The 15,412-nt window shown below is 42.3% G+C and overlaps 1 protein-coding gene across 1 annotated transcript in view; it reads right to left on the minus strand.

Annotated features, from left to right (window-relative positions):
* Positions 1-15,412, minus strand: part of LOC127576942 (catenin alpha-3-like) — a 1,199,293-nt gene that overhangs the window by 65,779 nt on the left and 1,118,102 nt on the right. The window contains exon 13 of the mRNA XM_052027768.1: positions 2,732-2,824. Within this exon, the coding sequence (XP_051883728.1) occupies positions 2,732-2,824 (93 nt within the window). The remainder of the gene's footprint in view (positions 1-2,731; positions 2,825-15,412) is intronic.

Raw genomic sequence — 15,412 nt, forward strand, 5'->3', positions numbered from 1 at the left:
GAATCTATTCCATAGGAATCGGTAGGAATATGGGAAGTGGCACTGAGGTTAATGATTAGCCAGGATCTTATTGAATGGCAGAGCAGGCATGAGGGGCTGAATGGCCTATTCCTGCTTCTATTTCTCATGCTCTTGTTAAAAATTAAAACAATATCTAAAACATAAAATAAAATCATAAACAAATCTTCTGAAAGCTGACCTTGGTAACTGTGAGACTAGAATTGCACAGAGCATTCTAAAAGGGATTTGAAGAACACAATAGTCAGGGCTGCCATAAGCACTGACTGTTCATAGAACACAGAACATTACAGTACTGTAAAGGCCCTTCAGTCCACGATGTTGTGCCAACCTTTTAGCCTACTCTAGATCAATCTAACTATTCCCTCCGACATAACCCTCCATTTTTATATCATCCATGTGCCTATCTAAGAGTCTCGTAAACATCCCTAATGCATCTGCCTCTACCAGCACCCCGGCAGTGCATTCCATGCACCCACCACTCTCTGTAAAAAAAAAATTCCTCTGATATCCCCCCTGTACTTCCAATCACCTTAAAGTTATGTCCCCTCATGTTAGTCATTTCTGCCCTGGGAAAAAGTCTCTGGCTGTCCACTCGATCTATGCCTCTTATCATTTTGTACACCTCTATCAAGTCACCTCTCATCCTCCTTTGTTTCAAAGAGGAAAGCTCTAGCTCACTCAACCTATCCTCATAAGACATGCTCTCCAATCCAGGCAACATCCAGGTAAATCTCTTCTGCACCCTTTCTAAAGCTTCCACATCCTTCCTATAGTGAGGCGACCAGAACTGAACACAATATTCTATGTGTGGTCTAACCAGGGGTTTATAGAGCTGTAACATTACCTGGCAGCTCTTGAACTCAATCCCCCGACTAATGAAGGACAACATGCCATACACCTTGTTAACAACCCAATCAACTTTGAGGGATCTGTGGACTTGGACTCCAAGATCCCTCTGTTCCTCCACACTGCTATGAATCCTGCCATTAACCCTGTATTCTGCCTTCAAATTTGACTTTCCAAAGTTTATCACTTCACTCTTTTCCAGGTTGAACTCTATCTGCTATGTCTCAGCCTAGCTTTGCATCTTATCAATGTCCTGTTGTAACCTACGACAACGTTATACACTATCTGCAGCACCACCAACCTTCATGTCATCTGCAAACTTACTAACCCACCCTTTTAAATGACGATGAGAACAGCCACACGAATGACTACCACACCAAGCTAATGTGTATTGATCACACTTCTTACTTCTGGCTGTTTACATTTTTCTCTGCATTCGTAGATGTGAAATTGTTACCTAGCTTCTCAGTGTCTTCTCATATGGCAGCCCTTTATGTGCATGATTATTGTTACTGAGTACGTCACCATTCAGTACAATTGGTGAAAGAGCTCGACGGTCATCTGAAGGGTGAGGTCTAACAGAAAGCCCGTGACTTTAGGAACAGATGGTGAGTGGAAAAGGTGCAAGAAATCCAGCAACTCGCCGACAACAATGGCACAAGCAGATTCCTCAAGGCAACCTACAGCCCAAAATAGCTAAGGCTCAACCCCACTCAGAGCTGAGAATGGAGGTGAACTTATCAAGGACAGAAAGGAAGCCAGCCCACTGGAAGGAACATTTCACCACCTTTTAACTATCTTTATTATCATCTTCAGGGTTTTGTATATTCTCAGTTTCTTTCAGCTTCTTTACAGTTGCAACAAATATCTTGATAACTGTCAGGGCGAATATTAATCTGGAGAGCATTTTGAATCGGACAGGTCTCACTAAAAAGCCACTGATCCACTTCTGCCCTGGGAGGTCAATGCAGACTTGCCACCTGTTCAGTTCCAGTAGCAGTAAGGTTGGGTTAGGGAGCAGGGGGCCATTGCTGGTTCATTTAGGGAGACCACCTCCTTCCCTGTGGAGCCTGGCAAAGCAAGAATTATCTGGAGGGTCTTCTTGTGTTGGCCTCCTTGAGACAGTGTTATTGCTGCAGAGACTTCAACATCGGGCTACTGCAGCAGGTCCAGCTGACATAATAGGATCCCTTTGTACAACAGTTTATGAATTTGATGATCACCTCATCTACCTGCATTAAATATACAGTAACAATATAATGGCAATAATGGAGATCTGGGTATTTATATACCTGGTTGTTTTTAGGAACCCACTTGCACAGTGGGTTCCTAAATCAATTAAATATACTGTAAAATCAATCCCACAGTTCATTTTCTCCTGCTATTGTATTTGTTTCAATTCATAAATATGACCCAAAAATACTACTATTTTCAGACCCAACTTTCTGACACTAAGCAAAGATGTTACAGGGACTTGCCAGCTTAAATTGTACAGAATCAGTGGTCTTCAACCTGACATGTTGGTTCTGTTACTCTTTTCACAGATGCTTCCCAACTAGCCGAGTGTTCCCACCTTGTCTTTTTTCTTGTCACATTTCCAACAACTCCAGTTTTTTTCCAGTTTTAAATAATTGCCTGTAGCAAACAGCTCGCATTCCATCCAGAACTCATAGGTTAAAGTAGTGGCAGGTGACTGTGGAGCTAAGTCCTTTTCCTTGCTTTAAATAACAGCATGGTTTGACCTTAACAGGCCTAAGGGAAGTTGGGGGATAGTGTTAAAAACTGAGTTTGGATTAGTCATATAATTATGTCTTCATACTAAAAATGTTCAACATTACAGTTTCATTGTTTCCAAGTACCATACCCTGTCAGATTCTCCCTCTGTCTGAACACTGGTGTGACTTAGTGCATCACGATCATCCTCAAGGTCAGACATATCTTCAAGCTCTTCAGGTGTCTGGGAATAAAGCAACAGAAATTATCTGCTAAAACAAAGACTTCCAGACACACGGGTAGACATTGGCATTTCAGTACATTCACAGCCATTTTATTATTGAATTGGTACAAATAATTGTAATTTTGCACCTTCACACAATTTATTATTTTTAACAAGATGAAAACCTTATGAAAGCAAGTAATGCCATTAATTGTAAACAACTTTATCTACTGTAGATAACTACTGTAAACAACTTTATCTACTGCTGAGATCTACTGTAATTATCACAATGTATTTCAGAACTTTGGTGAGATAGGTTGAAGTGATAAAAAGTGACATTCAATGCATAACTTCACTGGAATAACTAAGAACAACTGCTGGATTATAGTATTTATTGTAAATCACTTTCTGTATCCAGATTATTTACTGGTTTCACAGTTGTTCAGTGTAATACAATGCTGGAGAAATGGGTAGGGATGAGAGGACAATACCCAGACAATATGCACGAGCTGAGTCAATTGCTAGGAACTATTTCCTTTCACAGGCACATATTAACCTCTGAAACAATCACCTCTGCCATTTGGTAAGTAAGGAATGGCTCCTAAAATCCTTTCAAAGGGAATATGACTGGCCCCCAAGGTGAAAGAGCATAGAAGCGGCACAGTGGCACAGCTGGAGGAGCTGTTAGCTCACAGCTCCTGCGATCCGCGTTCAATACTGACCTTTGGTGTTGTCTGTGTGAAGGTTGGATATTCTCCCTGTGACTGTGTGTGTCTTCCCTGGGTGCTCTGGTTTCCTCCCACATTCCAAAGAACTGTGGGTTAGTAGGTTAATGAGACACTGTAAATTGCCCCTAGTGTGTAGAATCTGGGAAGAGTTAATGGGAATGGGGGAAGAATAAAATGGGATAAATGTAAATATATGCTGGATGGTAAGCGTAGACTTGGTGGGCCAAAGAACCCATTTCTGTATGTTATGTCTATGTCCACATCTGGGTCTCTATTGACTAGACAGTTAGTTTGGCTTGTGATGGGGCATATCTAATTGTGTTTTCCTACTGTCTGATTCCTTGAGGTACTGGAGAAGGTCTCTTTCCCTTTGTTGTCACTCTTCAACAGGCTATTCTGCCTGAAGAAGGGGTGAATCTGGTACGAGGTTATATCATCTACTGGAATACACACCTTCTTTTGTGACTGAATCCATCTGCTTCAATATTTGATGGCTTTTGGGTGCATCTTTAATTACATTTTCTTCTAATATATTTTGATGTCCCTTAGTTAATGCACCTGTCTTTGTAGCTTCCTCACTTTTTAGACAATCTTGATTTAGGCCAATTAATGGCTTAAAGTCATTAGTGCTGGTTTCCCAGTGTTAAAATGGCATTAGCAATCTTTCCAAAGGTTTCAAGACGTCCAAAAAATAGTGAAATTCATTAGCGCCTGTCCCAAAATAGAGCCAGTGGATTCCCTCATGTATCACTGCTCTGTTTCAGGAACAGCAGGCACCAGAGGTTGAATTTTCCACATTTGCTACTCTTTTCCTCACAACTATTGAGTTCGGAATGTAGCCCTTAAGGGGTTGCAGCAGAATACAACCATTTCTTTTTCAGCTACTGGAGAATGTAGACAATGAATTACCGCATAGGGCAGAGATGGGAGAAGGGCAGGCATGGTAGTGGAGCGGTTAGCGTAACGTTATTACAGCGCCGGCAACCCGAGTTCAATTCCGGCCACTGTCTGTAAGGAGTTTGTACGTTCTTCCCATGTCTGTGTGGGTTTCCTCTGGGTGCTCCGGTTTCCTCCCACATTCCAAAGACGTATGGGTTAGGAAGTTGTGGGCATGCTATGTTGGCGCCGGAAGCATGGCAACACCTGCAGGCTGCCCCCAGAACACTCTGTGCAAAAGATGCATTTCACTGTGTATTTCGATGTACATGTGACTAATAAAGATATATTATCTTAAGGGTGGCAAAACTCCTTAGGGTAGGACAGTGGGGATGGTGGCAGGGGAACCTGCACGGGCTTCTGATCAACAGCACATGTAGGAGGCAGCCTCCTTGTGCAAAAGGCACTCATGGCAGAAAGTGTCAGGTGGGTGTCTGTAAGGGCATGAGAACGCTTCATGAATGCCAGCAAGTTTGGGAGTCCCACAGTGCTGCCTACTACACCTTAAAGGTATGAATACAGATGTCGCATTTATAAAACGATTGCCCACTTTGCCAGTAGAACTTTACTTGACTGTCATACGGCAAGGAGCAGCAAAGTGTCATGTACGGTATCTCAGCAGAGGCAGCCTGCAGGAATCCTGCAGCAAGGGCTTTAAGAGTTTGGGTGACCCTGATCTCCACTGTGAGAAAAGTGTCGGCACTTCTTGTTCGTTGCCACTTGAGTTCAGCAACCAAGCAGAAGTGCCGACACTGTTCTCACAGTGGAGGTCAGAATCATCCCACCTCTCTTAGAGCTTGTGATTGCTATCTGTTCCTTCAACAACCTTAGTCCTAAACTCCGGAATTTTGTCACATACATTCTTCACATCTCCACACTCCTTAAAATTTAACAATGTGACAAAGCTTTGAAACACCTTTCCTAATTTCCCCTTCCCGTTGGTACCAATTTGTGTCTGATAGCAGTCCTGAGAAGCATGTTAATGCCACTACATGAACGGTGTCTGGTTGGTGTTGTGCTGAGGCCCTGTGTGTATGTCCAACATCCAGAGTCTTTTTCTCTGCCATCATTCTTACAGCTTGAGCATGAGTGGTTTGGAGGAACCACAACTGTTACTTCTTCCCTTCAGGGATAAACTCTGGTGTCAAAGCAAGATACTTAGTGCATGTGTGTGATTGATATCAGGCATATAAAGAGACAGTGTAGCATTAAATCCGTAGAAGCAGTGCATATATCTAATGTTTGCTGGATATAATAGGGTGAAATTGTTCCTGTCAATAGAAAATTGACACTTACAGTACTTTTGGCTTCAATGGAAGGCAGAGCTGTTTGGTGCATAAATGAGACTGGCTGTTGGTTTACTATTGTTCTTTTTTGCACTATCGTATAAGGTCAGATTCATCCTCGATGAAAAGTATGTTTGCCTGTCCCCTTACAGCAGCATTATATGATATACATACATTATATGATATGGTCAACTAAAATCAGAAGTAAGATAAGAGATAAGATATCTTTATAAGGCACATGTACAACACACAGTGGAATGCATCTTTTGCATAGAATGTTCTGGGGGCAGCCTGCAAGTGTCGCCACGCTTTCAGCGCCAACATAGCATGCCCACAACTTCCTAACCCGTACGTCTTTGGAATGTGGGAGGAAACCGGAGCACCTGGAGGAAACCCACACAGACATGGGGAGAACGCACAAATTCCTCACAGATAGCGGCCGGAATTGAACCCGGGTCGCTGGTGCTGTAATAGCCTAGTGACAGAAGGGTGTACAGCTCAGTGAAGCAGTGTCAGGATCCACTGGTCCTATTCCTTGGCTCCGTGAAGACCATGTTCTTCCTATGGTCATGCATCAGCTGGAGGATTCCTCTGTGTTTCAATACTGTTTGGTTGGAACATACCAGTGGAAACTAAGTCTCCAAATGCAGGCTTTCTGAGCGCAAGAGACCACTGACATTCCCTGGAAGAAGAGTCACAAGATATAACCTTTCCAGGGATGGAGCCATCACACACAAGCTGCAGGCTTTGCTACCAAACTGTTGTCTTCTTCTAGGCCCATTAGCAACCCACATCTGACCATTTTCAACACCCCCCCCCCCCCCCCCCCCCCACCAACCACAGCCCACAAGGTCAGAGAAATCTTACGGCAATGTACATTTTTCCAAGATGGTTATTATTCCCTCAGTGCTAAGGTCCACTAAGGCAGTGCCTCGATCAAGCACCATGCAGGTATCAGCAGGCAGATTGATTTGTTCAGTGGTAGGGGTGTAATTGTGTTACAATGATTAGGTAGTGAGAAAGAGGCATGAAGAAGTTAAAGTTCCTTGGAGATTAACTGTGCATTTTCTCTGCCAGTATCTGGATGCCATCCTTTTGATTCAATGACAAGAAAAGGGCACAGTTCTCGGGCTCAAGGTCTCCGCAAAGCTCAGTGCTATTCAATCATAAATTCCTCTAACTTGCGTTCTACATTTTGGCCACTTAGCTCCACATTCTCTTGGCTATGTTATTGCTTCTCTCCACCCAATGGATATATTGACTATGGCATTATACTGACACTCCTTGAGGTATAAATTCAATCTTGGTTGTATGTGCTAAATGTGCAATATCACTGGGGCTGTGTATTGTACTTGCTTCTGTAATTCAGGTCCATCGACATTAATGCACAACACTAACATGTAGGGGACTAGCACAGGCAGATTAGGATAAATCTCCACTCCCTTTCAATAGCATTCAAGAACGACAGACTTCCTATCTGTATTTCCCCTGCGCAACACTTGTCTTCATTAAATGTCAGTGTGCCAAATGCCAATATTCTGTGCACTCTGGAATATTTGCAAGATAAAACATTCAGAATCTCTTCTGTTTAAACATATGCATGAGGGAGTGGGAAAACAACCATGCATGTCTGGATACTACAACTTCCCACAGATCTCTTTCAAAATCAATGAGCTTCTTCATTAATCTTACAATTATTGACTAATCATCAAACAACATGCAAGTAGACTAAAGTATAAGCAAGGGAAAGGCATCCTAATAGTCATGCAGCAGGCCTCATTATCTGACTGATTGTTATTAAACCCAGGTATCACAAGCTTTGCACGATCTGGAATCATTTAAATGTAGAACAAATAAATCTATAATCTGTATACACATTCCCAATGAAACTCCGGAATAATAGGCACTGGGACAAAGTACTCTGTTGTTTTGGGGCACAGAGTGCACAATGCAAGTTGTGATATGAATTATTAACATTCAAAACTACAGGTAATGTATTTATCAGCAATACCTAGGGCAGGGAACAGGAATTGGACTAGATTTCACTGAAAAGAAACATCTGATCGAATGCACAACATGCAGTTGATCATAAAAATGCAGACATGATTAATCAGGAACAAAATCAGAAAAGATATTTCACACAGGATAGAAGGAATCTGGAGTTCTCTCTTCCAAAAGACTATGAATGATGATGGGTAGTTATCGATGGAGGAGAAGATTGGCAGGATTCGGAGCTTTCAAGACATGGAGAAATATATTCTTGTTAATGAGAAGGGTTATGGAGTGAAGGCAGGTAAATAAGAATGAGATACAGATCAGTCTGCAAAGTGAGTCTTGATAGAACTTTGTGAGGCAATGTTGCTGGCCGCAAGGAATGAGAGACAGATCGGCCATGATCCATCAGAATGGCAGAACAAGCCAAAGGAGCTATGTTTGCTGGAGGTGTCTTATTCAAAAAAAGGTCATCAACAGCATATGTAAGATATAAAAGCAAGTGTCGGCCTTTTGACCCTCATGCCTGCTCTGCTACTTAATATGATTAAAGCTGATTTTTTACCTTATTGTTACTTCTTGCAGTAATTACGTATTCCTATTTTCCTTTAATACCTAACAACTTATGGAGTTCTGCCTTGAATACATTTAGCAACTGAGCCTCTGCAGCCTTCTTGGTGAGAATTCTGAAGAATTACAACTCTCTGTAAAGAAATTTCTTCTCATCGTTGTCCTGAATGGCCAAGCCCTTATTTCGTGATTGTTCCATCTGATGCCAGACACCGCAGTCAGGGGAAAAATCAACTCTGCATATACTTGTCAAACTCTGCAAATTTGCATGCTTCATTGGCTGACGAAAATAGACACAACAGGGTCAGTCCATCAATCAGTCAATTGTGCTGGCAAATGCAGGGGAGCCTGACATGTAAGCAATAAACCTGCCTGCAGTGGCTACAGATCCACTCAGTAGATTGGCTTTGGTAATGGGCTCTGAACATGTTCTTTATTATGATGGGCCTTTGACCTGAAACATTGACTCTGTTTCTCCCTCCACGGATTTTGCTCGACCTGTTCAGTGTTTCCAGCATTTTCCATTCTCATGTAGCTCTGATTACTCCAGCCAGAGATATCACCTTACTATTAATCTGCACAGGTTCTGATCCACTTCAATTTAGCAGCAGCATATCTGTGCTAATTGATTACAGGGATCCTGCCCTTAAAGGGCACTTTCGACTGAGCCACAACACCGTTGGAAGTGTTGCATGGTGCTGGTTCTTTGAATGGAAGTAGCTGTAGTGGAGCCATTGGAGGGGAAAAACCATGCTCCAAATTTCACTGACCACAAACTCAACAACCTCTCCTCCCAGATATGACAAGGCCACCCATGTATGTCATGAAAAGATGACAGCTGAGGTCTCCTTGCAGAGTGATTTGCATTACAATTGACACCAATGTTGGAAAAATTCTGTGATGTGAGATTTATCCATGTGAGCTCTTCAACATGTGCAAACCAGAACCTAAGGATCTGATGATTATCCTGGGTATCCAAGTATTTTCTAAATCATTACCTTCACTCATGGTAATGTATGTTCTGTACAGATGCATGCTGGCCACCCTGCACACAGTGCCATACACTCATCATTACCATGCCTTCTTTTTGTCATTTTTATTGGAGAGTCTCAATTCGTATCTGTCACCTGGCAGCCAATTCATGCAGGAACACCGTTCTGCAGAGGCAGAGGAGGTAGAGGAGTAAGGCACTGTCTCGTTGAGCCTGACATAGATGGCATGGTGAAGGTTAAAGAGATGCTTGTTTCAGACCAATCCAGGACCCCTCCTGCAACTCTTTTATTGGTATATTAACAGTGCTCCCAAATTTCATCACCCTTGCTGCCAGTTTCCACCATGCCCTTTCATGTGACCCATCTGACTCTTTCCTTCCCTTTCTTAATTTCTCTTTCTCCACTACTACAAACCCACAGATTTCCACAGCCATCTTGACCACACCTTGTGCCACCCTGTAAGGGCCCCCTTCCATTCTCCCAGGTCCTCCAGCTCTGTTCTAACAGTGGCACTTTCCACACAATTATTTCAGAGATGTTTTCTTTCCCGTAACTGTGGCCTCCCCTCCAGCATTATTGTCCACACTCTCAATTGTGTCTGCTTCATTTTCAGGGCTTTTGCTCACTCTCCGTCTACTCCCACCCAGAAATGGGATAGTCTTCCTCCTTCCACCACACCAGGTGTCCCTCTTGTTCCCACCTTCCACCCCACCCGTGTCCACATCCAATAAACCATCTTCTGTATTGTCTTCCACCTATGACAAGGTATTATGCATCAGACACCTCTTCTTTTCCCCTCTTCCTTCATCGTTCTGAAGAGATTGTTCATGCCTCCCTGGTCCACTCTTCCATCTCCACTGCATCTTTACTGTAGGAGATGCAACATCTGGCATTATGACATTTCTCATTTTCCTTTTCCCACCATTCAAGGATGCAAACACTCCTTACAGGTGCAGCAATAATTCACTCACACTTCTGCCATTTTGATGTACTGCATTTGGTGCTCACATTGCGGTCTCCTCTACACTGGGAAAATCAAGTGCAGGTTGGTTGATTGCTTTGTGTAGCAGCACCCCTCAGAGTGACCCTGAGCCTCCAGCTGCTTGTCACTTCAATTCCCCATCTAACTCCCACCCTGATCTTTGTTTACACACTGTTCCGACAAGGCTCAATGCAAGCTTGAGGAACAATATCTCGTCTTCTACAAGGCACATTACACCCCTCAACGCTCAGCACCAAATTCAAAATTTCAGAATATCAGCCTTTCCAGTTTGTATCAGAACTGGTCAGCTCTGATGAAAGGGCATCAACCTGTAACATTGACTAACATTTGTTTCTCTCCACAGATGGAGATCTTCTTTACCTCTCTCTGTTGAAACCTCCTCCAGGCAGGTTAATTGGAATTAACAAACTTTCACCACTCTCTAGCAGCTGGGACCACTACTATCTGCATCATTCAGGCTCTCTGAATCCCATGCTATCACAGACATTCCCTTTTCTTCTCTCCAGTCCTCTCCCTTCTCTGAAACTTAAAACATTTTTGTTTTCCAGCACCCTCCAGAATCTAACAAATGACCTGAAACATTAATTCTTTTTCTCCCCATGGATGCTGTCTGACCCGCTGAGTACTCTAGCACTTTCTCATTATTGCATGTTAAAGGGACAAGTTCCATATGATGAATCATCCCATGCAAGTGGGATGCAGTCAAGACAAAAGGCAAAGGAAAACTACAGTGCCAGCTCCCCAGATTAGGAAATCAGACATTGGCAGTCCCCTGGAGGACTTGGATTAAGGGTACTGTAGGGGAGCATTCACAGGAGGGCTGGTTAAACACGACTTAACCTGTGTAGAATACCTCCAACCCTTCAAAACTAGCCATTCACTTGATCCTGACAACCTAAATAAACAGTCACAGAAGATGAATATACATCATCATGTCTAATTTGTTCTTGGGCATGCAGTGCACAGACATAATTATGAAAAAATGCAGTATTTTAAAAAAATCATGCTCTCAATATTTTTGTAAAAGTTTATTTTCTGAAGCAATATAGATAAAAGTGTAAAAGGGTTGATTTCAATGAAAAATATTTATTGCTGACTTGAGAATTATTCAGCAATTGCAGTATTTTGCAAAACTGAAGAGACATCAAAACAATGCCTATGTTGAGTAGGTAATCAAAAACCTAATGCCAGGCTTAAAACTCTTTCAGACTTCATGGGATTATGTTCCTATACTTCTCTCTGCTATTATATGTTTATTCCTCAAGATGAAAAGGTTGCAAATCCCACTGAGCAGCATTTTAATTTATGGCAGGTAATATTTAAGAGAGCTAGTCAGACATTAAGGTTAATTATTTAAATTCAACATTTCCATAAGCATGAATTGGGTACTTTACAAATACTAATGCATACGTCATAAAATCCCCTTCTGTCAGATCTGGCCACACATCTAGTGTATCACAAAAAAAAACTGTCAATCACACTTTCAGCTCAATCAGCCGGAATCAATAAATTTCAATACAGAATGTTTTTGAACTATTGGGAAAGGGGGAACAGCCTGAAACTTTACTCTTGAGAAAGAACATCCCAGATTTTTGAGATAATAAAGGTTATGAAGGAGATTGCTAGAACTGATGAAGCAAAGATAACATAGAAATTATCTCATGCATCATAATGTTTGACTGTTACTCGAATTCAAAAAATTAGGAACTTCCAAAGCGGATAGTCAAGTTTGCCATTTTCATTCCATGTCTTCTGTCCTTCTGATGTACAATTACACATTTAATGATGCCATTTAAGGGTGTGCAATGCATTCCTATATGCCAGTTCTGCAGGGACCCTTCACACATGGATGACACAGCAGCTCATGCAGAAGCAGAGATTCTCAGCAGATGGCCAACTTCAGTATTAGCTGGAGACCTGGCTGAGCAGATCACAGCCCACAGTGTCTGGCACCAAGAGCCATCCCCAGCAGGATCCTCTTTAAAGTTACATACTTGCCCTTGTCACAGCTCTTCTTCAGATTCCCCAAACCCACCTGAAGTTACCACGCCTCCCTCGTCACTAACCCAATCCTCGGCACCAGCAGTCAATCTTGGTCTTCCCAAGGATCAATCCAACTTTTTCACTTCATCCCGATTGCTTATCCATCCCAACTGCTGATCCTGAGCCCCACCTCCCTTGGACCTGACCTAATCCCAGAGATCAGGATTTTTACTTGAGTACTCCACCACATCCCACCTGTTGCCTATCTACTCCATGACACCTCCTACAATTTGCCTCTGCACCCTGACTTGTGACCTTCCTGTTTTGCAGTGTTTGGAGAGGTAAGCCTTTGCTGTCAGTGCACAAAATCTACATCAGACTTGTGTCTTGTGCAAGACTTTGCCTGTAGTGTACTAAGCCTTGTGTCATGCCCAGACTTTAGTGGACTCAGGCCTCCTGCAATAAAGGCCTGACTTATGGACACCTGAACATACGAATGAGCTTCCATAACATTATCAATTCAAAAGTCCGACATACGTGCATAAGTTCATTCCTACGAACAGCAGAACTAGAAGTGGGGAGAGAATCCTTTCTCTCCCCACTTTTAGTAATTGTTCTTTCTCATCAGTCTTATATGCTTTTGATGATGTTCATTACAAAACTGCAGAGGTATGGTTACCATATCGAGTGATTTTTCTGTATTTTCTGACTTATCGCCAAAATCGACTTATGGATATCTGTAAAGACGGAACCTGTTTGTTACCTGGCATAGATAGCTACCGGTATATAGACGTGTATAGATTGCTGCAGCAGCAGAAGCAGATGCTCAAAAGCAAACATCTGTTGGCCAGCCAAATACTGCTGACTTAATGCTTCTCCAAGCACTGGGAATTTCTGGTCCAATTTTGCCACTTGTGGTGGTAACCAAAACCACAGCACTAAATTCAGTGTAAAACTGAGGGGAACAATTGTGAGAATGTTAAATTGTTTCTGTAGTAAGTAGTTGAGATGAATACCATAATGTATTTAAGGGAAAGAAAGAAATAGAACAACATGCTCAAGGGACAGAGCAAGAGGAGTGTTGGGTCATGTATAAAAACTGGCACAGGTCAGTGGTCTGAATGATTTATTTTGTGCTTTGAAGCAATCCAAGACCACTTAACCTCTGCCTAAGCCTTGGACTCCACTATTGAATGACATTAGGCTTTATTACACCTATGTTGGTTGGCTTCTCCACCCTGCAGTGAGCACGCCGCTGGTTCAGATGGTCGCGTTTCATCTGTGCCTACACATTCTCTGGATTCGCAAGCCAACGTTTACTTCCAGAAATGCTCATGAATTCTAAGAGATGCTGGAATGTGGAGTAAAGAACAAATTGCTGGAGGAACTCAGCGGGTCAGGTAGCATCTGTGGAGGCAAAGGCATGGTCGACTTTTCGGGGGCGATTTTCGCCACTTGAAAAGCCAACTAAACCTTTGCCTCCACAGATGGTGCTCGACCCGCTGAGTTCCTCGAGCAGATTGTTTTATGCTCATGAATTCTATAATCTTTCACAGCACATTAACTACCAAGAAATAATTTTTTGAAGGACAGTAAAAGAAATATTATAAACAATGAAACGAAAAGCATGGCTTCAGTGAAGATTGATGTTAATAGTTCAATGCTGCTTTTCCAGGTTTCTCTATGCACCCTTAGAATTTTAGTGATTGTTATCACCGTGGATTTTAACCAAACACACCCAATATGTACGTGGTATTTTTGGGACACAACATGTATTTTACATCCTGTCCAATCTGAGATCAATTTAGAATAAAACTGAGTTGGAACCAATCAAATCTGCCCATTTCTGTTGGGCCCATTAGGTTAAAATTGCATTTTTGTTTTCAGCAGTGTAGGGCACCATTCACCAATGAAGTGGATAATACAACACGGGCTAAGAACCCAGAATAAGAATTTGTTCTTGGGTTTTCCGAAGTTCTGCTCTCTCACATTATGCCAATGATTTTCACCACTAGTCATCCAACATTTTGCTGGCAATTCAATCCTTCATTGCATTGAGTGTTCCCAGTGCAACAAATCACTGTACCCTGGTAAAGCAATGATTGATTCACAATATTTTGTTCTCTGTGCATTTCCACTGAAATCATAAAAATCTTGCTTGAATCAATCTTCGATAATTGTAGTATTCCTGTCGTGCTCAACACTCCAACTCCTCCACTGTCCTCCTTGGCCCAAAGTTCTCTGATAGAATGCCTTTATTTCCTCCATCATTAAAACGACAGCTAAAGAGGCTTGATTTTTCTCTTTTGTTGTACTTAATAAATCCAAAAGACATGATCAAGGGTTTTTTCTGATGGCTCTTCACAGCCCTGGAAGGGATCAGCAAGTTTCTTAATTGACAATATTACTCCCACTCAATCCTCCACTCTCTTTGTCCATTTTAACTTTTCTTGCTTCTTCCTATTTTTCAAATACTCCCCAAGGCTTCTCTGAACTTTCTTCTGCCATTCTCTTAATAAGCCCTTCTACTTGCTTTTCCTTTAAATCTGGCTGAAACAAAGGCTCTGAACACTAATTGCGGCTTTAAATTGTTCCCTCAGAACTTCAAATCTTTTGGCTCTCCTTGCCTCCCTCAATCCTGTGTTCCTTCTACAATTTACAGTGCATAAAGATCCAAATTTGGGTTAATTTATTCAGTGTGCTGATTTACTTAATCACAGTCACCTTGGGCAAGGTGAGTTGACGGGGCCTGTTTCTGTGCTGTACAATGCTATGATCCCAGCAAGTATTTTCAGCTTAATAGGAGAGCTGCATAGTCAGCCTTAATTCTTTAGAGCCATGGAGTCATAGAACAGTACAGTATGGGAGTTCGGACATTATATTGCAGTTGTATAAGTCATTGGTGAGACCACACTTGGAGTACTGTGTATACTGTTGGTCACCCTGTTATGGGAAAGATGTGATTAAACTGGAGAGAGTGCAGAAAAGATTTATAAGCACGGATACAGGCCCTTCAGCCCAACAAGCCCATGCTGACCATGGTGCCCACCCAGCTCATCCCAATTTCCTGCGTTCGGCCCATATCCTTCCAGGCCCCGCCCCTCCATGTTCCTATCCAA

This window comes from Pristis pectinata, chromosome 12 (genome assembly GCF_009764475.1).
Source record: "Pristis pectinata isolate sPriPec2 chromosome 12, sPriPec2.1.pri, whole genome shotgun sequence".
NCBI classification, from domain to species: Eukaryota; Metazoa; Chordata; class Chondrichthyes; order Rhinopristiformes; family Pristidae; genus Pristis; species Pristis pectinata.